This window comes from Colletotrichum fructicola (assembly GCF_000319635.2).
Source record: "Colletotrichum fructicola Nara gc5 chromosome Unknown KSG_Nara_v1_contig12, whole genome shotgun sequence".
Lineage (NCBI taxonomy): Eukaryota > Fungi > Ascomycota > Sordariomycetes > Glomerellales > Glomerellaceae > Colletotrichum > Colletotrichum fructicola.
The window spans coordinates 295,223-315,895 of record NW_027094062.1 but is presented as its reverse complement, the minus strand read 5'-3'; the positions used below and the strand labels follow the sequence as shown (position 1 = coordinate 315,895).

At 44.0% G+C, this 20,673-nt stretch overlaps 1 protein-coding gene across 1 annotated transcript; it reads right to left on the bottom strand.

Annotated features, from left to right (window-relative positions):
- Nucleotides 1–927: 927 nt before the first annotated feature.
- On the bottom strand, nucleotides 928–3,155 carry CGGC5_v017301 (uncharacterized protein; the record flags this gene model as incomplete). The annotated part of the gene is made up of 4 exons (XM_066153886.1): nucleotides 928–2,502; nucleotides 2,579–2,658; nucleotides 2,712–3,020; nucleotides 3,074–3,155. 4 exons carry the CDS (start codon nucleotides 3,153–3,155, stop codon nucleotides 928–930), a joined length of 2,046 nt encoding a protein of 681 aa, XP_066006718.1.
- Between the last annotated feature and the right edge of the window lie 17,518 nt (nucleotides 3,156–20,673).

The following is a 20,673-nucleotide window of genomic DNA, read 5'->3' as shown; positions in this document are numbered from 1 at the left end:
ATTATAGGTAGACTGCCTGGATTAGAAGCGAGCGAGCGGGGATTCAAGACTAAGTAAACACGATGTGTAAGTAGTTACGACTCCAGACTACATACAGGCACGAGGTGCGCTTCATTGGACGTCTCGCCCAGGTAAAGAAGAATGATAATCACTGGTCTGCTGAATGGGCTTGTGCCGAGACGTCCTCGCACAGTATGGGCATCGAAGTCATCCCTGGAAGCGTTGAATGTGGCCACCGCAAGATGACGCTGAGGCCTCTCGTGGAGGTTTTAAGCATCACGAATTGCGTAGTTTTTTAACTTTTAAACTAATAGGCGACATTGAGAGCTTTTGGACAATGAGGAAGCTTTTGTGTCTATTAACCCGCGCAGCGGCGGATATGGGAGTAAGGACATAACTCCGGTCGTACACATCAGACCCTGGTATCGGCATAGCTAAAATTTGCGCTGGGCGAACAGCTTACAGGCCCAGCATATGCGGGCTGGAGATGGTCGCTGTACAGCTAGGTGATGGTGGCCGAGCGTTTGGACAGCCTTGAACGCGTGCCATACGCGAGAGTTGGCAAGGGTTTATCATCCATAGGGTTAAAGCAGTGCAATCATTGAGGTTTATGAGACACAGCTCCTAAGATTGGCATTTGATGTTGCCAAGAACCGCGATACTACACTATTGCGAGAACACTTCAACCGACATGGGGATCATAATCTCAAACTTGTACCAGCACAAAGAGCTACGAGTATTGCACCTTCATTTTCACTAGCAGGTAATGGTTTGCTCCGCAAGCGCCATCGGAGAAATAAATACATACAGCAGAGAGACGGACAAAGTCCCATAAAGCAAGCCATTGTGCACAGTCTACCAAAACTGAATGATCCTCTGACGCAACAAATACGGCTGATAGTTCCTCTGTCGAGAGGTTCACCACTGCTAGAACAAGTCGGTATTCTTGCCCAACTGCTGCAGGGCTACCTGACGTCGATCAACATCCTCTAGCTCCAAGGTGAGCTGTGTCAACAGAGCATCCACGCCTTCCGTTGCGCATTGAATGTTGAGGGCCCTCCTCTTCATGGCTCGACACCTTGATGCTAAGAGACTTGCTAAGTCCACCTCGTCTTGAGCAGGGTCGACGATTGCACGCATTTTGTGTAAGGCGGCTGGTCTGGAATCAGCCTTCGCAACGCATGCCTGAAGCTCCGCCGACGACACAACAACAGGGTATGCTGTCCGGAGCGTATTGAACGTGTCACGTATGCCTTCAACTCTAATACCGTAAGCCATCAGTCTCTCAGTACCAGCCGACACCTGTGATGTAATGCTCTCCGTCATCTTCCGCTTCCACTCCCGCCTCATCTCTTGGGCGGCTGACAGATTTTGACCCGTAATCATAGCTCCCTTGCGGAGCGTTATCGGCTCATTTTCGACCAACTTGATCTCGTCATAGCCAGGATGTAGCTTCCAAGCGGTCATCGCGGTGCGTGGCGGCGTTAGGAGAGTCTCAAGGACGCGCCTCCAGAGAGACATGTCAACAGGCCCCGAAGACAAACGTTCCGTCAAAATGTACATCGCATTGACGAGGACCGCCACGCCGCAGTCGGTGTCGTTCTCTTGCTGGATGCCGTGCTTCCAATCAAAGTTGGCCAGCACATTCGGCAGCCAACGTGGGGAAACCTTTGACAGTGCGCTCATCGCTGCACTCTCGGCGTCCTTCTTCCAGGAGGGGGATTGGCTGAACAACGAGTCCCAAATTTCAAAAGGCCCAGAACGTCGGCGTACCAACAGAACCCAGTGCTCTGCCTTAGGCAGATGAAGTGGAAGTAGTATCGTCGGGCTCTCTGACATGGTTTCGAAACGTGCGGCGAGCGGAGGCGACGAACCTTGAACGATTTGCGTGTGAAGGATAGACACCGCGCCTGGGGGAGTGGCCCCGCTGATCAAGTCGAACAATGTGTTCATCGCGTCGCAATTGAGTCGTACACCAGGCCGTAGCCTTTCCGAGACCCCAGGCGGTAGCCGTGACCAGTCAAAGTGGCAGGAATTCTTGGTTAGGCCTTGGTCACCTGCGGATTGGTGTTGTCCTTCTGGCGTGCTGTCCTGATCGACATGTGCGTCTTCAACAGGCTTTGGGGTTGACGTCTCAGCCATAGCCATAGTAGATACGCAAGGCGTGAGGGGAGTGATGAGAAATGACTCTTCAGAGACCAAGGTCAGGTGTTCGGGCGGAGCAGAGTTGGGTGTAAGTGAACCGGTGGACATCGGATGTGGGTGATGGCTAGGGGCCGAAGATGCGCCGTCGATGGAGCTGCTCTGCCGGATGTCCTGTGTATCCGAGCCCGGTAAGATGACACCAAGGTCATTGCTAGAGTCGATCACTATGTCGCACTCAGACATAGCCCCGGCCAGGTCGATGTCTTCCAGCTCGCTGTGTTCAAGGCAGGAAAGAATAGTCTCCGACCTCTTGATCTCAGCCTCCCGACTGTGTTCCTCAATATCAGAAGTCACAGTCTGATCCACCTCCAACTGATCAGCAGATTGCTGTTGGAGAATAACAAGAGCGGCCTGGACATCCGAGGGAACCTACTCGCTCGTTCGAGAGACTCGCTCTGGGCCATTGCCTGATCTCCTTTGGCCTCGTGCCGTCTGCAAAACGGGATATGCAACCTCGAAGCTGTAAGAGGAAGCCAGCGTCTTCAGATCGTAGAAGAAGCGCCTACTCGTCACGAAGTTGAACGAGCTGAGAAGGGCTTCGGGGGTGATTTGCCAAGCTTGACTGACGGACCTGACCACTCCACCGAGCTTGTTTCCTGCCGTTCCTTTGACGACGTTGTAGAGACTTTGGATAGACCCGGACAACTGCGCAAGTATCTGCTGACTGGTATGGGTGGCCTTGTACCGCGTGAGCACTGCCTCCAATTCATCCAAGTGCGACGTTATATCATTGTCCTCCTCGGCGTGACGGACCAAGAGTTCGAGGTCTTGATTCAGGGTACGAACTGGCGTGGTGAGCAGAGATTCGGGGCGATCTGGACAGAAATAGTTAGCCGGAATGTTGATGAGAATCAGACAGCTTGATCACCTTGCGCGACGTTGCGATCCTGCCCTGATGAGCGGGATCCCGTGACCTTTTCTGCCGAAGATGAATCTTGTATTGGCTGCATCGGAGGCACTGACGACGACCACGACGGCGCGCTTGACAACCTCGCCATTGAGACTCCTTGTCTAGTTCGCGACCGTCGATGCAAGGGCTTTGCGAGACGTGACGCCTTGCATCGGCTTCGTTCGAGATAGAAGCACCGGTACTAGGACAATTGAGCGGTCTTGCCCACTGGCCTGCGAATATCGAGGCTCTCAACGAGCGTGTGAGCGTGTGAGCGACAGAGAGGATTGCAGCCCAAAGAAAAAGTGAAGGGAGTAGGAGAGGATGTCGAGTGGAGATGCGTAGAAAAGACGGTGTGCAGGTGACAGGCAAACGTCATGACGAGGAAGATGCGGCCATTCGAGTAACACCGCCCCTTCCCACCGCCACCCTACCACCATCTCAGGCTGCCTGGGCGGTCCAGGCAGGTACGTCCTCCAGTGTGCACCTCCTCTGTGATGTGTTGCGCCCCATCTGTCACTGCCGTTTCATCAGCTACCTACTTCAGTACCTTCCCTAGGTAAGGTACCTCCAAGATGCGACAGGCCCCGACCGTACCTGGCTTGGGTCCAGAATCATTCGAGTCACTGCCACTGCTCCCGTGTCCCCCGACGCAGGCTTCTCAACCATCGACGACCAAACATGCTTCGACCGGCCGATAAATACTCTCCGATCGTATACCCTGCAGATCTGCCCAGTCTACGCTTGCCACTCGCTTGGACTGCGTCGAAGTCGGTCTTGTCTACAGTGCTGGCAGTGGCTTTCTCGTCTGACGTCTAATTTGTGTGCACACGGAATGATGTGCTCACTATTTCAGGACTGGGGACTGCAGGCAGCTGCAAATCAAGAAATGTCCAGCGCAATCACCGCAATGGATTTGCCTTGGGTGACGTTGGCAGTTGCGCCACTATACGTACCGATCATGTCAGATGTCGCTGGCGGGGGATGGTAGCTTATGAGGTAGTAGCTCAGCTTGCACCGGGCCTGGCTACCACTTCATGGCGGGGCAGGCGGGGGGCGAGGTAGTAGCTCAGCTTGCACTGGGGCCCGGCTACCACTTCATGGCAGAGCAGGCGGTAAGGTAGTTGGGTTGGCGTCGACTTTCGTCTATGGTTCCGGTTCGTTCAGACGAACGAATGTCGATGGAAACCAATCAGTCATGAGGCTGCTGTCCGTCAGGCGCAAACAGAGGACAACCAGGCGACGGTTTCGACTCTTGACCTCAAACGGGATGCCTGACGACAATGCCCCGCTGGAGCAGTGAATTTCGCACGACCCTGGCCCGGGCGCTTGGGTGCTTGTTGTTCTATTGGTTAGATATGTGGGGCTTGTGCAGAATCTCGCACGACCCTGGCCTGAGCGCTTGGTGGCTAGCAACATCTGACATAATCAGGACAGATGTGGCACACTTCCCGCTATCGTTCAGTGCGTTTCGTAAAACGCAGCACCGTTGGCAGTGCCACTAAACGCCCTGTCTTTGCTTCCCGTCCACAGCCATCTAACTACAGCGTCGTTTACCGCGACAAACAACGAGCCGGCGAAGTACCTGTGGATCTTCTAGACTAGAAAAGGCCGAATCGCGACACGACCGACCTGCGACTTACGACAGCTCGGAGTAGAACGCGTCATCTATAGAAGTTGTCGTGCGCCCGTCCTACATAGGAGAACGGGGGAACGGAAGTCGACTGAAGCTGCTCGCGTCCTTGGTCGGCCCAATCTGCCGCAGATCTGGAGCCTCGAAATTGTTGCAGTTGGTTCGGTCGATGTCGAGGCGGCGTCCTGTAGTCTCTTGGTGTCAGTGCAGGATTTGAAGTTCTACTGCCTGTCAAGCGCAGTGGCAATCCGACTCTTCAGTGGGAAGTTGGTGCGGCATGTAACGCGCCGCTGCAGTGCTGGAAACCGCATGGGCGGCGATTGCGACAGACGGGAAGGCAAAGGTGCAGGCCCCCAGGGCGGAGGCAGGAGCAGGGGCCAGACATGACCCCGAATGAGGGGCGCGCCGTGGATAAGTGGGAGAGGCGGAAGAGACGACCGCGTAGAAAGAATGAGAGATGCAAGCTCCAGCGCGAGGGCAGGAGCAGAGGGAAAATGTCGCCCCGAATCAGGGATCCAAAACGGAGCGGTGGACTCGAAATGGCTGTCGAGGGCCGAGTTTGCGGGGCACAAACAACTCGCTGGAGTCGAGTCTCGAGGCGGTGGGAAACTGAGATCAGGGCTTGACATGCGGGCGTCGAGCAAGGAGGCCCGGGGGTGGCCGATGCGGAACGATCAAGCCGCCGAAGCAAGTGGCTCCCGCAGTGTTGGTGGCAAGCATCCACCAAGAACAGACGCGATAGGAAGAGGGTGGAAGGGCTCGGCATGGGAAGCAGTGGAAATGCGGGGACCCGGCCGAAAAGGAACTTGGCGGGGGCCTGAGGTGCAGGTTGTGAAATAGTACAACCTGCAACGTGGTGGGAAGGTGCGTACCTGCCCGGGACCGTACCTTAGGAGTAAGTCGCCCACGGGTACAATGGATGGTACCTGACGAACCAAGGCCCAGGAAGCAGGTGACCCAGCACCCGGGCTTTCCACCTCGGCGCTGGATCGGTCCGGTGTTGTTGTTTGTCAACTTGATCGGTGCTTTTTGCCAGCAAGCGAAGGTACTGGTGTCCCAATCCTCCAGTAGGTATGGCCGTATGCGTCGGAAGAGGAAACTATTATACTCATGAAGTCTGTCCACTTCAACTCAGCCTGACATTGTAATCCCGATTGCGACGAAGCGTCCAGTCCCAAGGCCACGAGGGTGGTGCATCTTACCTTGCCCCACCTCCCGACCCGGCAAGTGGACCTGACGGCGAGTGCACCGGTGTCTCTCCGTGACCGCGACCAGGCTCCGTGTCATTGACGGATATAATTTATGGATTGGTTTGCAACGATCGGACGGCTGTGCGCAACTGCAAAAGGTCGTTTCGCTCCGAAGTGCCATGGCTCACAAAAGTGGGCCAATGTACACCCCAGGGAGCACAATGGCCCACGCACATTCACATTCGTGCAGGTAGGTACCTTACAGATGTGGCCTGCCCCGCCATGAAGTGGTACCTAGCCAGGCCCTGGTACAAGCTGAGCCAATACCTCGCATAAGCTACTACTTCCCATAAGCTACCACCCCGCTTCGGTGTTAAGCTGCCATCCCCATGCTAGGTAAGTACTGAATGCCGCCGTTTGACGTGGCCCCACCCAAGACGGGAACGCCTTGACCCCCACCAAAGCACGGTGCAGTGCATCCCTCACGACGGGTTCTGAACAACACTGCCAAAATACGTCCCCACTAACAACTGAAGTGCGGCGCCGGGTCCGACGCCATGATCGCGCCCGCGCCCAGACTACTACTGCGTGGTTCTCAGCACACATCACGAGCAAAGACAACTTATTCGCTGTGTTTTCAAAAAGGATTTCTGGAAAAATGCAAACATAAAAGGCACCGTCTGTGTCGCGACGAGGGCGCTGGGCAGCCACCATCAGATGTGGCTAGCCACATCTGATATCATCAGTACGTACCCCAGCTGTGCCACTCAATCCAGCGTGCCTTTCAATCCCCCGCCTGCCGTCTTGGCGCACTTGACTATTGCCGCTGATGTGTGGCTGTTGTTGAGAACTGAGGCTGCAGATCGGATTCGATTCTCGTTCTTGAGTTCTGAATTATCGCACTGATTTGCCGTCTTATGTGGTCGTCGGCCAGTCTCATCACGTCCGCCTATTGTCCCCATAGACACCTTACTTGCACGAACACCAAACCTACATAGATATTCTACGTGCGCTACTCACTGAGTCACACGCACTCATGAGGATGGAAAGTTGCACTTAGTGCTGTTGACCTCCTGCCACCACTCGAAATAGAAGGTCTGGTCTATGGGTCATCTCCCCTGTACTCGCTTGGGGGGCAACGACTAGAGGTACCAAATCAGCGTCATAGCACTGCAACCGATAACGCTGCCTCTAACACCTGCCTCACTTCTGGCAGAACGAAAAAAGTTAGGTTAAATTGCCTGTGCAGCCCAGCTATCCTGCCTCTGTAGGGCCTCTTGCCCTGGAACGAAGCTATCCTATTAGCCGGATCCCCTTTACCCGCGGCTCTCAGCGATAACTTCAATCACAGCGTACGTAGTACTTCAATCGGGCGTACGATACAGCGCTTCAATCGGGTACGCGCGAAGAAGGCTTTAGTTAGGTATACGCGACGAAAGCTTTAATTAAGTACGCGACGAAGTAGCCGGATTACCCGGCGCGTGCGCCGCCGAGTACTCGGCCCCGGGCCGGCAGGCCCCACACAGGCAGGCATGATCACTAGCTGGGCTGCACAGGCAATTTAACCCGGCTCGGACGAAAAATGCGGAGCATTCCCCGGAACACTTTCTCGAGCCCTCGGCGGCGTCTTGAACAGCCAATTACTTGCTGATCGAATAACTTCGCCATTCTCATCGCTATCCGTGAACGTTCATGATGCACTCGGACGCCATCGCGATACGGTTCGCCACCATTTTGTTCAAGTACCCATCCTCCACCTCTTTGACGCGAATCCCTCCGTGTCTTAGATGCGGCCTTACTTGATGGGATAGTTTCGCTGCACCTGAACGACTGCACAGTAACTTGGGACAAACAATCTGTCGCGTTGGGTCTCGATACTGTGTTGTGCACGGTTGCTTCCCATATACCTGCCGACTTCTCACCTTGCCCCCAGACACGGGCGACGGGCCAAACTCCCGGCTCTCGGAGTGACTCGCCATTTTCGGTAAGATCTCCCGCTTCTTTTCCAAGATTTGGCACAACGCGAAGCGTCAGGACGCAGGGGCAACTCCACATCTTGACCATGAAGACAGCCGATTATGTTCCCAGCCGAGCATAACGAAGGATCCACTGCCCTCGTTCAAGAGCCTCGGGGTCCTCTGCAATCATCCGCCTCTCTTCTACTGCCTCGATCAACAATTCGACCTCACGCCACCTGCAGCTGTGGCAGTCTGAAAGGAGTCGTGGCGCGCAAACAGACACATCTGAGTGGATTCAAAATCGCATACTGGCTGCGACTCCGGGCGCGGTGGCCGTCGCTGGCGGGACAATGCGTCGCATGTCACCCAGGCTTTTTTGTTGGACGCTGGGTGCTGACGCAGCAGTCCGTGCAGGTCGAGAATTTTACGACCTGCTCACTACGGTGCACCATTAGGACAGGTCCGCCAACTGCTCGGCTCCTGATGTGGGGCTCCCGTCGGCTGCCAATCATGGGCTTTCCCCTGGAAAGTCTACCCACCACCAACCCGCCTTTTTCCACCAGACTGACCGACCGCCAGGAAACCACATCTCAGCAAAACCTTTCTCGTCTTCCGTCACATACCTACAACTCCTCCTAACGCCCGAGAACTTCCGCAACAACTCAGCTAATCACTTATACAAGTCAACCCGTACCCTTGAGCTTGATGGCTCGCTTGACATCACTCGCGATACCACAAACATCCAGAACAGCCGACCAGGATGGAGGAGACGACTAGCAAGACGCACATGATTATGGTCATCTTCGAAGCGGTGTGTAGCCACCTGTTGACCGGGCAGCCGGCAGCCGGCAGCGAGTCAACCGGAAACCCTGCCCTTTGCAGATGCAGAGCCTCCTTGCGCTAGCTTCGTCGCTGATGGGCGAGGTCAAGCACTGCTGGCTTTGTGGTGTCCACCACCTCACGCAAGATGCTTCGACAGGCATGTCAATATCTAGCCGCCGAGTCCAAGAAACCAGTTATCTTGCAGACCAAGGTAGGAGATAGGCATCGCTGGATTTGACTGCTGGGGCTTGCTCAGCCATGGGAGCGCCACATCAATCCATGCGGAGGTGACATTAAGTCAACTCCACTGACGGTCTGGGTCGAAACTGGGTTCTTGCTTATGTTCCCGCGTCAGAAATACGCTAAATCGCACACAAACGCGTTTTGTAAACGGCGATTGATGGATTTCCGCCCGCAATGCCGTGATTTCTTAATCCTCCATCCAAACCCGATGTTCCACAGATCTTCATCCTCGGCTCTAAATTGATGAATCTCTCCCCCCATAAAAAGCTCGCAGGCTAAATTACCGCATATTACCACGTCCCCCGAGACCTGTTGTCCCTACAGCTTACCTCGCTACCAGCAGTTGCTCCAATGACGCCTAGGGGCTGGCTGTGAGTAACGAATACTCCGTGACCACCACCAGGGGTTCCACTTCACCCACTTTACACATGTCCACCTTCAAATCCGACACCCGGAAAGCGACCTTCCTCAAGCAGCTCGCTGATGACTGCAATTAGAGATGTACCCTCCCACGTCAGGCGGACCTCGGCACTCCTTACCCCTGCGCTTCGCATTCCGTCTCCTCTGAGAAAGACCGCTCTCACAACGCATTCAAGCGTCGCAAAGTCCTACTGACTGTAGCGCACAACCAAACTCCAGCTGACGTTCCTTCTTCCAGTTTTCCGAGTTCTCGCACAATAAAACACTGAAAGATAAATGCTCGGAGATGCCGTTTTAACCGACGGACCCTTTTGTTCTAGATCTTGCAGGCGACAGCCTCCGCGCGGCATCAACCATTTGAAGCCTCCCCTGACACTCCCCTTGCCAGCAAAACCTCAGACCACTTCTTGCAGTATGGCTCTAGCAAAGACAGTGTCGTTTTGTTAGTTTGGCATAGCAAGCTTTTTGAATCATTCTATATACGTGCCATGACTCTTCAGTCCTTGACAGCCATTACCGTGGCTTAGGCGGGGAAACAACGGAGATGGGATTTTGTGCGGCGTTTTCCTCCACATTAATTACACCGAGTGACTTAACGCTTCCCTAGTAAGTTTCCCCTCGGCCAGTCTCAGATCTGGGGCCAGTAGTGAGGGTTCGTTGAGGTGTTTCCTAGCAAGTCGGCCTTCGAAGCAGAAGAAAAGACGCTGTAGATCAATACAAGCGCATGCTGGTTTTCTTTCTACACACTTCTTCAGTTACCTTCGTAGTCCTATCTCCAATGCTGCTTCCCCGGCATGGACGTAACAACGTAACAAACCCGTAGACACACCATAACAGATTTCTTGCAAGATCGCAGTGAGCCTGTGTTGGTATTGCTGAAGACGCAAGCCTTGATTTCCTCTCTCAGGCTTTTGCTTTTGCCATTGACCAAGCCACATCACCGCTTCAGGTTTGTATGGTGAATGAGAACACGGCCGCGCGTCATCCAGTAAGAGTTAGCCACCCTTCACAAGCATTGATATATCTAAGACCATAACAGCCACTACTTTCGATGCTTAAATTCGCCATCCGTTAAGCTTTGCGCAGTGCCTTAGGTAGGATCTCCTAGGCTATGGTCCCAACATTCCGGATAATGAATATCGTGGAAATGCCTCTGTTTAATATTGCATCATGATGCATCCCACAAGTCCCACAGCCGTACCTGACGCTAGACACAGACCGAGTCAGATACGCGTGGTTGTACGAGCTTGCAATGTTCAACACAATTCATTTTTGGAGTAAATAATTAAGTCATGTTTTTTTCTATAGTTAAAGGGTGCTTTCAGTTCATTCTCCCAAAGAAGACCGGTGTTTGCGCGCTTACCAGGGGACAGGCGCCTGTATCTTCTAGTCCGTGGGAACCGGAATTTAGGCCCATCGATCATGATTCATTGTTTTGCGCTAATACTTATCACTGAATTGCTTTGCAGTGTTCACAGGTGTTTACATCATGATTCAATATACCCGCTTCGAAGGAAACCGCATGAACCTCAGGGCCTAGTGATGACGTCAAGATAACAATTGCTAAACAGAGCAGAGACACGGCTAAGAGTGGCAAAGACTGATCACGGTGTGTTGACCCTCTGAAATGTGTTAATTGACGTCGCCGGCATTCTGCTCCGCAACTCCTGGCCAAAAGCGCAGAGGTTGTCTTCCTCAAGATATACGAGTAAGTTGAGCGCAATAAGTCGGGACTACTGACAGAAAACATCTTTTTCAGATGTGAGTGGTTGTTCTATAGGATCTCGCTTGTATCCCTTGCTTGTTGCCTATGGCGTCCTTTTTTCGGTGTCTAAGATATCGCGTGGCTTTCTAAGGACAATTCTTCAGCAGAGTCCAACGTACAATACGATCCTTGGAAGTTTATTACACCCTCTACCTGAATCGCCTCATGATTTCTTAGACAGAAGAATATCTCCTGCAGGCTGAAGTAGGTACTAAAGAGAGACAGTCTTTTAACGAAGTACCACGCTAACAAACATTCAAGGATTGTATTGTACTTCGATGCCTGTGAGTTCTCCACCGTGCTGAGGGTTCATCACCTAACGGACTGTACACTTTTATTGCCATGCCGTAGCTGGTCTACGAATGGAATTGATTGGGATTCGTGTCGTACCGATACGGTGACGTGAGAAAGCAAAAGGTGCTTGATTCTTGCAGTTGGAAAGACGCGCAGGGGGGGGGGGGGGGGGGGGGGGCAAGGGGGCCCGCTGTTACCCATCACGACAATTTGGCATACCGAGGTGAGCACTATATCAACTGAATTGGCCTCATTCTGAAATTGATGCAGTCATCGGCCTTCTGAATATGGAGCGGGCATGTTAGACAAGGGTGGCTTGCTGATAATCGCCATCCCAAGGTCGCAATCCAGAATGTTAAGTGACCCCCTAGCGTATAAATCATTGCCTTTGATGACGCTTTCTGCCTAGAACATCCGTCTTTGGTAGGTGGCATGGGTCTGTTTGGTTTCCCGTTCAATAAGAATGGGAAACGAACTTGGTGTGTTGTGGATCAGATTTCAGCTAGAATTTCACCTCACACGGGTTCTCTCGATCCTCGCTGGTTGCTGTATTCGTGCCCCGCGTCTGAGCAACTGATTCGAGAGGGTATTTCAAGTGCCGAATAAACCGTTAATGAAAACGCCTCAGCCAGTGGCCAATTCCAAGAACTAACAAGCTGGTCAGATCCTCATTCGGCTGTTTCCTCGGTGTCTCGAATCCTTCTTGGTCACATTCTGCAGCTCCTAAATGTCTCCTCGACCCCTATCAGAATGTAAGATAGCCCAAATTGCAAAGATTCGAAGGCTTTCAGGGATAAGGGGATTTTGTCTAGAGTGATTGTGTGCTATACGATGGCTCAGCCTCTTCGTAAGCACCTGAGACAGGCGCTTTCCTGACCTTGACGAAGAAAGAGAGAATCGCATCACTTCTCTTACCGGCGGGGGAAATGGGCCACTTGGCTGGGATACGACGGCAGGCAGCAGAGCTCATGGCTACTTAGCACGCTCAACCAAAGTTGGAGTGCCTTGGCTGTGGCCCAACAAGTCAAGGAAAAGAGTAGTGCGAGCTCATTCATTAGCACAGAGACATACCTTCGGCTAGCAGCCGGTGCGGCAGTACATGAAGTCGTGATTCGTGTGATCTTGGATCCGGCAACCAAAAGGGCCAGCCCATAGGCAGAAGATCAGCTGGCTTATGCTTGTTCTTCTTTTACACACGCATAGGTCATATAACATGAAGTAATCCGCGTTTGAAAGTTGTCGGCAGGGAATGACCGGCTAGAAGATAGCAGGTGGCTGTAGGGCAAATTGGTAGACGGAAGTCTATGTCAACTAAATACAATACCGTAAACGAGCGGTGCCTGACTTTCCGAACGGTTTCAGGACTCTCGCGCGCTGTTCTCGCCCACCGCAAATTCTTCGAGTGTGGCTCTCCCTCGAGGCAGTTGGCGATGGCTCTAGTGGGCATGCTCCTCATCACTGTAAATAGACGATAAGCAAACAAACTCTAAGGATTACAACCCAAGTATTGCCCATACAGGTGTCTGGGCTGTAATACATACACTGGCGTCACACGATGCCCGATTTCGGTATCTGCCACGGACTGTATCGGCAGTTAATTACGTTCTTATCCTATCACCCCAAGGATTATTTAAGCAACCAGACCAAGCGCCGTACGATACGCTCAGTTCTTCCTCTTGCTCTTTCGTATACCATCGCCAGAGTTGCGAAGCCCCAGAAGAGCCAAGTGGCGACCAGGACGACAAACCCCCCCTGCTCTGGGCAGGCAGTCCCCCGGTCATACAGCCAACCAAATGAGTATTACTTCACAACAAGCTATCGTCTCGATACTCGGCCAAACTGTCATGACGGAGCTAGATGGATTGACTGCCCATCCACCGTGCCAGCTTCAATGGGCTGTCGGCATACTATCTTTAGAGGACGAGAACACAACTTGCTCCCCCCTCTCGAACTGATGCTTATTCGTTGACATCAGCTGCGCTTCTTCTAGCTCATCAGCTTGTCCAAGGAACTCCTCGTGTTTTACTTAATTACTTGAATCATCTTCTGTGAGTGGGGTGGCTGAACGCGGAGTGTCCAGATAGCCCTTCGCCTGCTCGGGAATACATCAGTGCTACGGCGCCCTCCAATGGCGTGCTACGCATCGAAGACATGGATCGCAAGCTGACGCCATCTATATAGAAGATGATGTCTCCAGCCTTTGTCCTTTGGGTGCTACTTGCGTCTTTGGCGAGTTTTAATTTCGCTGGCAACTTGATCGCGGTGCCATAGTCAAGAGACGGCGGCGAGAGTCTTCGAGCGTTGGCTCTATTGGGCCTGGTCGACCGTGCTGTTGCATGTAAGCCATCAGCTATGCTGTGTCGCCTGCTGAATGTCATCTTGAGCATGGTTTGCAACCAGGGCGCTCCTCGGCACATTGCAAGGCCGATCCAATCGCGATTTCGCTCGAACCCATGGACATCCCAATGAGCTTCAATTCCGTCACTCTGTGTAGGTATCCTTATCATGAAATAGTGTTGAAGTAAAACCACGCAATACGTGTACCGTGGCTGTTACCCGTTTGACCAAGTCAGGCACGTCTTCTTCTTATTCGACTATTGCTCGGCAAAGTATGTCCCGCGCATCATTGTCGATGTAGATTGGAGTCGGCGATCGGTATCGACGCCGATAGCTCCGGACTGGTGCATCATCCCATTTGTTCGGAAGAGAGAAAGATGGGGCGACGACACGGTCAGAGACATGAACATGTCAAGGATAAGAGTCAGACAACACAAATGCCTCTGCTCGGCGATGTGCGCCAACCTTGACAGTTGAAGAGGCTAGGCGGTGGGCTTACGGTTTTCTCTCGCGATAGCAAGCGCCGCGTTGACTCCATCGATGGGTTTAGGCGCTGGAAAGGCCAGCATCAGTGCGCGGCAACATGCTCAGGCCACGGAGACGCCGTTGCTGTTATCTTAACCGGCCGACGGAGCGATCAGCAGGGAGGGTCGTTGTGACATTTGGTCGATGGACATCAACGGCCGTCGCTTGGCGAAGAGACGCACGTGAGGCGGTGATTGTAGTGCGATACGCGTTAGAATCGAAGTCGTGGTCTTGGTCGCGATCGAGGTAACGCCCGCGTCCTAGCGTTTAGGAACAGTGACGGTATCCGCGAACACTCTCTAAATCTCATATCGAGATTTGGACGGCTCGCCGGTCCACATCGAGTAGTGGGATCTTTAGAGTGGTCAACAGGGCGTCGGCGTGTGCAGGCGCTCGAATCATTTTGCCCTTCCCATATTGACGTCCATCTCCTGAATGTGAGAAAATCGGGATTTTGGCCACGGCGCCGGGCCACCAGGCCTTCGCCGGGTCTCCGCCGAGGTTTAGCCGGATTAGTAAGCCAGGCCCTAAAAAGGGGCGCCGCGCGCGTAAGTAGCTAGAAGGGCTAACTTACTTAGTTAACGCTAATTTACCTCTATATTACTACTTTTAAATCTTTCTATAGTTTAGCTTTTAGCTTTAATTTTTTATAATTAAATAAATTCTATTTAATAATAAAAAACTAATTGTAAAATAAGTAGTAGTATAAAACTTTTTTAAGTTATTATTAATACTATTAAAGTTAAACAGCTGTTATATTAGAGATATTTACTTTATAGTTATAAATAATATTAGCTATATTTAAGAGTGATAATTTATATAAGTTTATTAAGTATTATGTTTAGTAGAGAATCCTTTTTATTAGATAAAATATTCTATTTATAAGTAGTAATTTCTATACAAGATCTTCTTATTAATAATATAGTTTAGTTCTAATTTCTTATAATTATTTACTTTTATAAACTTTAGTAATAATATTTCTTTATACAATAAGTTTTCTCTTTAGTTTAGTTTATATAACTGAATAATTAGTAAATTTAAGTATATTTTAATAGCTAAATATATTAATTTTATATACTAAAAGATTGATAATATATTTAATGTAAAATAAGCTTATTCTTTAGAATATTTATCTATTATTATATTATTTTAGTAGATAAGATTTGTATTTAAGTTTTATTTAAGTTTTATTACTTTTATAAAAGCTTATATCTATATAATACTTATTATAATATTTCTTATATAAAATATTAATAATATTAATTAGAAACGAAACTTCTTTTTAATATATATACTATAAGATTAAGTATTTCTAAAGTAGTTTCTTATATAATAATATTAAAGATAATTTAAAGCTTGAATTCTAATATAACTTTATTTAATAAGTAGCTAATTATTACTATAAAAGTATTATTAAGATTATATTATAAAATAGTAGTATTTTAATTTATAAAATATTAAGAAATTTAGAGATATAGAAATAAACTATAATCTTAACTACTTAGCTTATTTATTTACTTTAGCTATTTATTTAAAATAGTATATTATTAATAAGAGAAGTTTTATTTATAAAATATTAAAAATTACTTTTTAGAAAGTAAATTTAAACTTAAGGTTTTTATTATTAATAATATAGTAAAAAACATTTTAATTAATAATCTAAAAACTTTTAAGAAATATTTTACTTCTTTTTTTACTCTACATATAATATTATTAAGCCTCTAGCCGTTCACTATGATTTTTACCTGCTTAGAGCGACAGACCTCCTAACCCCGCGCCTCCTGACAATACACAAAGCCTTCGGTCACGTGATCCCTGACAGGCCATAAGAGCAGTGACCCCTTCGGCCCCGATGTGATCGGCCCCGCGCCGCGCGGCCGGCGCCGTTGCTGTTCCGCCGGTCTATTCGGCCAGGGCGCGCGTTCGACTTTGTGCGAGGGTTTGCCTACTAGCAGGAACGTATGGGGTTTCTGTACTGTTTTCCTTAATTAGTAGAGGGGACAGGTCAAAGTGCCTATATAGTGATTCCAGAATTGTGCCCGCGTATAGGGTGAATTTTGCTGTAGTCTTTTTGCGGGGGGCTGCGTTGTAACTACAAACTCAATATAATATTATTAATATAAAATAATATCTTTTTAGAGAACTTATATATAACTATTATTAATATATCTAACTTAGAGAAGTTAAATAATATATTAAGAGCCAGTAGTTAGTGGAGACTAAATAGTTTATAAAAAGGCGTATATTACTTAAGAGGAAAATACCCTCTTAAGTATCCTTAAATTATAAGCTTTTAAGGCTTATACTAATTATATAATAAAAGGTGCAAAGTTTAACTATTATCTTATTAATATTAAAATAATACTTATTATTACATATAAAGTAAAATATTATTTATATAGAGTAATATAAAATATAAAACCTTTTTATACTATTTATAAAGTTATAAAAAAGAAATCTTTTATTTAAGTAAATTTATAATATTATTTAGTAATACTTTAGTAATTATTATTAATTCTTAGCTTTCTCTTCTTTTATATTTACTTCTATTAGTAGTTACTATTAATTTAAACTTATTTCTATTTAGTTAATTTATTAAAGATCTTATTATACTTCTTATTATCTTTATAATCATTAATAACTTTTAATAATAAGTTCTTTGAAAATCTTTAGAATAATATTTTTGTAAAACTTATATTTAGTATTTATAAGTTTAAAAACTACTTTTTAAACTTTTTATATTTAAACTAACTTATTAAATTTTGTAAAGAAGAAGTTCTTTTTATGAAGTTTTATATTAAAATAAGTTTTCTTTTCTAACAAAGTATTAATAATAATATTTAATTATAGAATTTATATTATAGCTATTCAGCTATTTTAAAATATCTCTTAAAGTTATGTAAGTTCTCTAGAAATTCAAAATTATAAAATATTACAATTTAGTTATTAATATACTAAATTCTACTACTATTTATAATATAGGTAAAAGATCTAACTTCTAGAAATTTAATAAGAAACTTCTTTATGAAGATAAAAAGTTGGTTATTTTTAAAAATTTTAAATGTAATTTGAATATGTTTAAAATAATCTTTATTATTCTTATTAAATATTATAATATTATTAAAATATATATAAATAAAATATTAGTACTTATATAGTAGTTTATATATAAACTTCTAAATATATATTAAGGAATTTTTAAAGTTTAGAAGTATTATATTAGAGATTTTAATATTATAAAGACTAATTATTATTATTTTATTTTAATATCTTTAAAAAAATAAGTATTTAATAAAAACAAGCTAATAATATTTATTATAGTTATATATTCTTTACTTCTAAGAGTTACTATTATATTATCATAGTTAAATACTAAGTATATATCTAAAACTTTAGTATGGCTAAATAGATAGCAATCTATAATAATATAGTAGTTCATATACAATTTTCCTTAATTAGTAAATATAAAAGCATGTATAATAGAGGTAATATTATTAAGAGTAGGAGCAGTATTTGATATAATAAAAGGGGGAAACTTTTTATTTTGTTAGTTATTATAATAAAATTCCTTATATTTAATATAACTATTTATAACTAGTATAAATAGTTATTATTAATATAAAAGAAATAACACTAATAATAGTAATAATAAGTAGTAAGTAGTAATAAGTAAGTAGTAGTAGTTAAATAGACAAAACTATTAAATTGCTTACTTCTTTAAAATCTATTCTAAGTAGAAAAATCTACAATATACATAATATATTTTTCCCTTATAAACCCTTATTTCATTAAGTAATTAATTATAGAAATCCTATTATAAAGTTAATTATCAAAGCTTTATTTTACTTAATTTAGATATTTTAGATTTATAGTATTATAATAGTTATAGTTTATTAATTTGTTATAAGTCATTAGTTTTTATTATTTTAGTTTTAAATCTTAACTTAATATTAACTTTACTTTATAATAACTATATTACTAACTTTAGGGAATTATTATACTACTAATATATATATTTTTATAGTAATTAAGCTAATATACAGTTTTCATTTATTTTAGCTAGTTGTAAGATTTATAATAACAAGTAATTTATATAATTATACTTTTTATTCTAATTAGATAAAGTTATAGTTACTTAATTTCTTTTTACTATATTAATATGTAGTTAATAGGCATAAGGCTATATATCTAATTTTAAGTATAGTTTCACTAGTTATATTAATACTCATAATATTAGCTTTATATCTCTTTTATAGCGCTAGTTATATTTAGTGCTATTCAAATTCTCTTTCAAGAGGTATATAGTTATAACTTAGTAGTTTTAAAAGTAGTCTATAATAATTAAGTAATTATAAACTATATTATTACTAAAATAAAGTTAAAGATTATAAAGTTATTTAGTAGTATATATAAGTATACCTAAAGTTAAGAGAGGTACTTAGAGACTTAAGAAGTTATTAAAAATTATATAACTAAAAACTTTATATATTATTAAGAAGTATCCTTTTAGATATTCAAACTAGCTCAAAATTACTAGCCTACTAATATATTGACTACTAAAGACTACCTAACTATAATAGTTTATTTTATAATATATCTTCTACTCTATAAAGCCCCCTTAGTAAGCCTTACTAAAGGAGTAAGTTATATAATTAGTATAAGCCTTATAAACCTATAATTTAGGAATACTTAAGAAAGTAACTTCTTCTTAAGTAATATATACCTTTTTATAAGCTCTTTAATCTCTTCTAACTACTAGCTCTTAATACTAAATAGATTTACTAAGATTATTCAAGTATATTAATATCCTCTAAAGTTTAAAAAGTTTTAGTAGTCTTCTATTATTTCTAAGTACTTAAGGTATTAGAAATAAGCTTAAGCTATAAGTACTCCCCCTTATTAGAGCTTATTAATTAGCTTCAAACTAATTTAAAATTTCAAGCTAATTTTAGTATCTAAAGGGATAAAGCTTCTAGCTATTTACTATAATTTTTACTCACTTAGAGCAATAGACCTCCTAACTTTGTACCTCCTAATAATATATATAGCTTTTAGTTATATAATTATAAACTAGGTTAATAAACTCTTAAGTTTCTAACTATATCCCTCTCCCAACTTTAGCTATATAAAGTTTAGTAAAGCTATTACTAAGCTATAAAAGCCTCAATAACCTATTTAGCTTTAATATAATTAGCTCTATTATATATAGCGCTATTACTACTAGCTTTATATTATATAGCTAGCGCTATGATTATTCTACTGGTCTCTTTAGCTAAGGCGTGCGTTCAACTTTATATAAAGGTTTACTTACTAATAGGAATATATAAAGTTTCTATATTATTTTCTTTAATTAGTAGAGGGTATAAGTTAAAGTATTTATATAGTGTTTCTAGAATTATACTTATATATAGGGTGAATTTTACTATAGTCTTGTTTTTTATAAGAGAGTTATATTATGATCATAAGCTTAATTAAGAAGTATAAAGCTAAGAGGTGTTTTACTCTAAGTAAGTAGAATTTATAATAAATAGCTAGAGGCTAAAAACTTAGTTATATATTAAACCTTTAATATAAACTTTAAAGACGTTTTAATTTATACTTATATATTCTTTTTTTAGCTTTGATTTTAACTTAAATAAAGCTTGAAATACTAGAAGTTTAATATATTTAGTTTAAACTTATAATATAGCCCTCTTATAAAAAGACTGTAATAGAATTTACCTTATATATAGGTATAATCTTAAAAAAACACTATATAAGTATTTTAATTTATATTTTCTACTAATTAAGGGAAATAGTATAAAAAGCTTATATATTCTTATTTATAAGTAAACCTTCTAAGTATTATACTATATAAACTTAAAGTTTAATATATAATAGCTATATATTATAGCTATTATTATAGAGTAGCTATAAAAGAAACTTAAAGTAACTTAACTATATACTAGTTAGTAAACTTTTAATACCATTAGTATAAAAGTTTATAGCTAAGGTTAGTAAACTAGTTAGCTAGTATTTAGTTAGACTAGTTAACTAACTAGTTTAGTTAGACTTAAGTTACTTAATATAGCTAACTTAACTTAACTAGCTTAGTCTTAGTTAATAAGGTGACTTAACTAGCTTTGTCTTAGTTAACCTATTAACTTAACTTAACTTAACTAAATTCTAACCCTAAATATAGCTAAGCTAGTTCTCTTCTATTATAACTAATTATTAAATATTTACTCTCTATATAAAATTTACTAAACTAGTTTAAAAACTCCTATAACTTTTTATACTTCTAAGCATTTAACTATAATATATTTACATTACTATTTAAATTATTAATAACTACTCTAGTTATAAGTAAAACTTATAACATAGTTACTTATTGTAAAAAAGCTTATTAACTT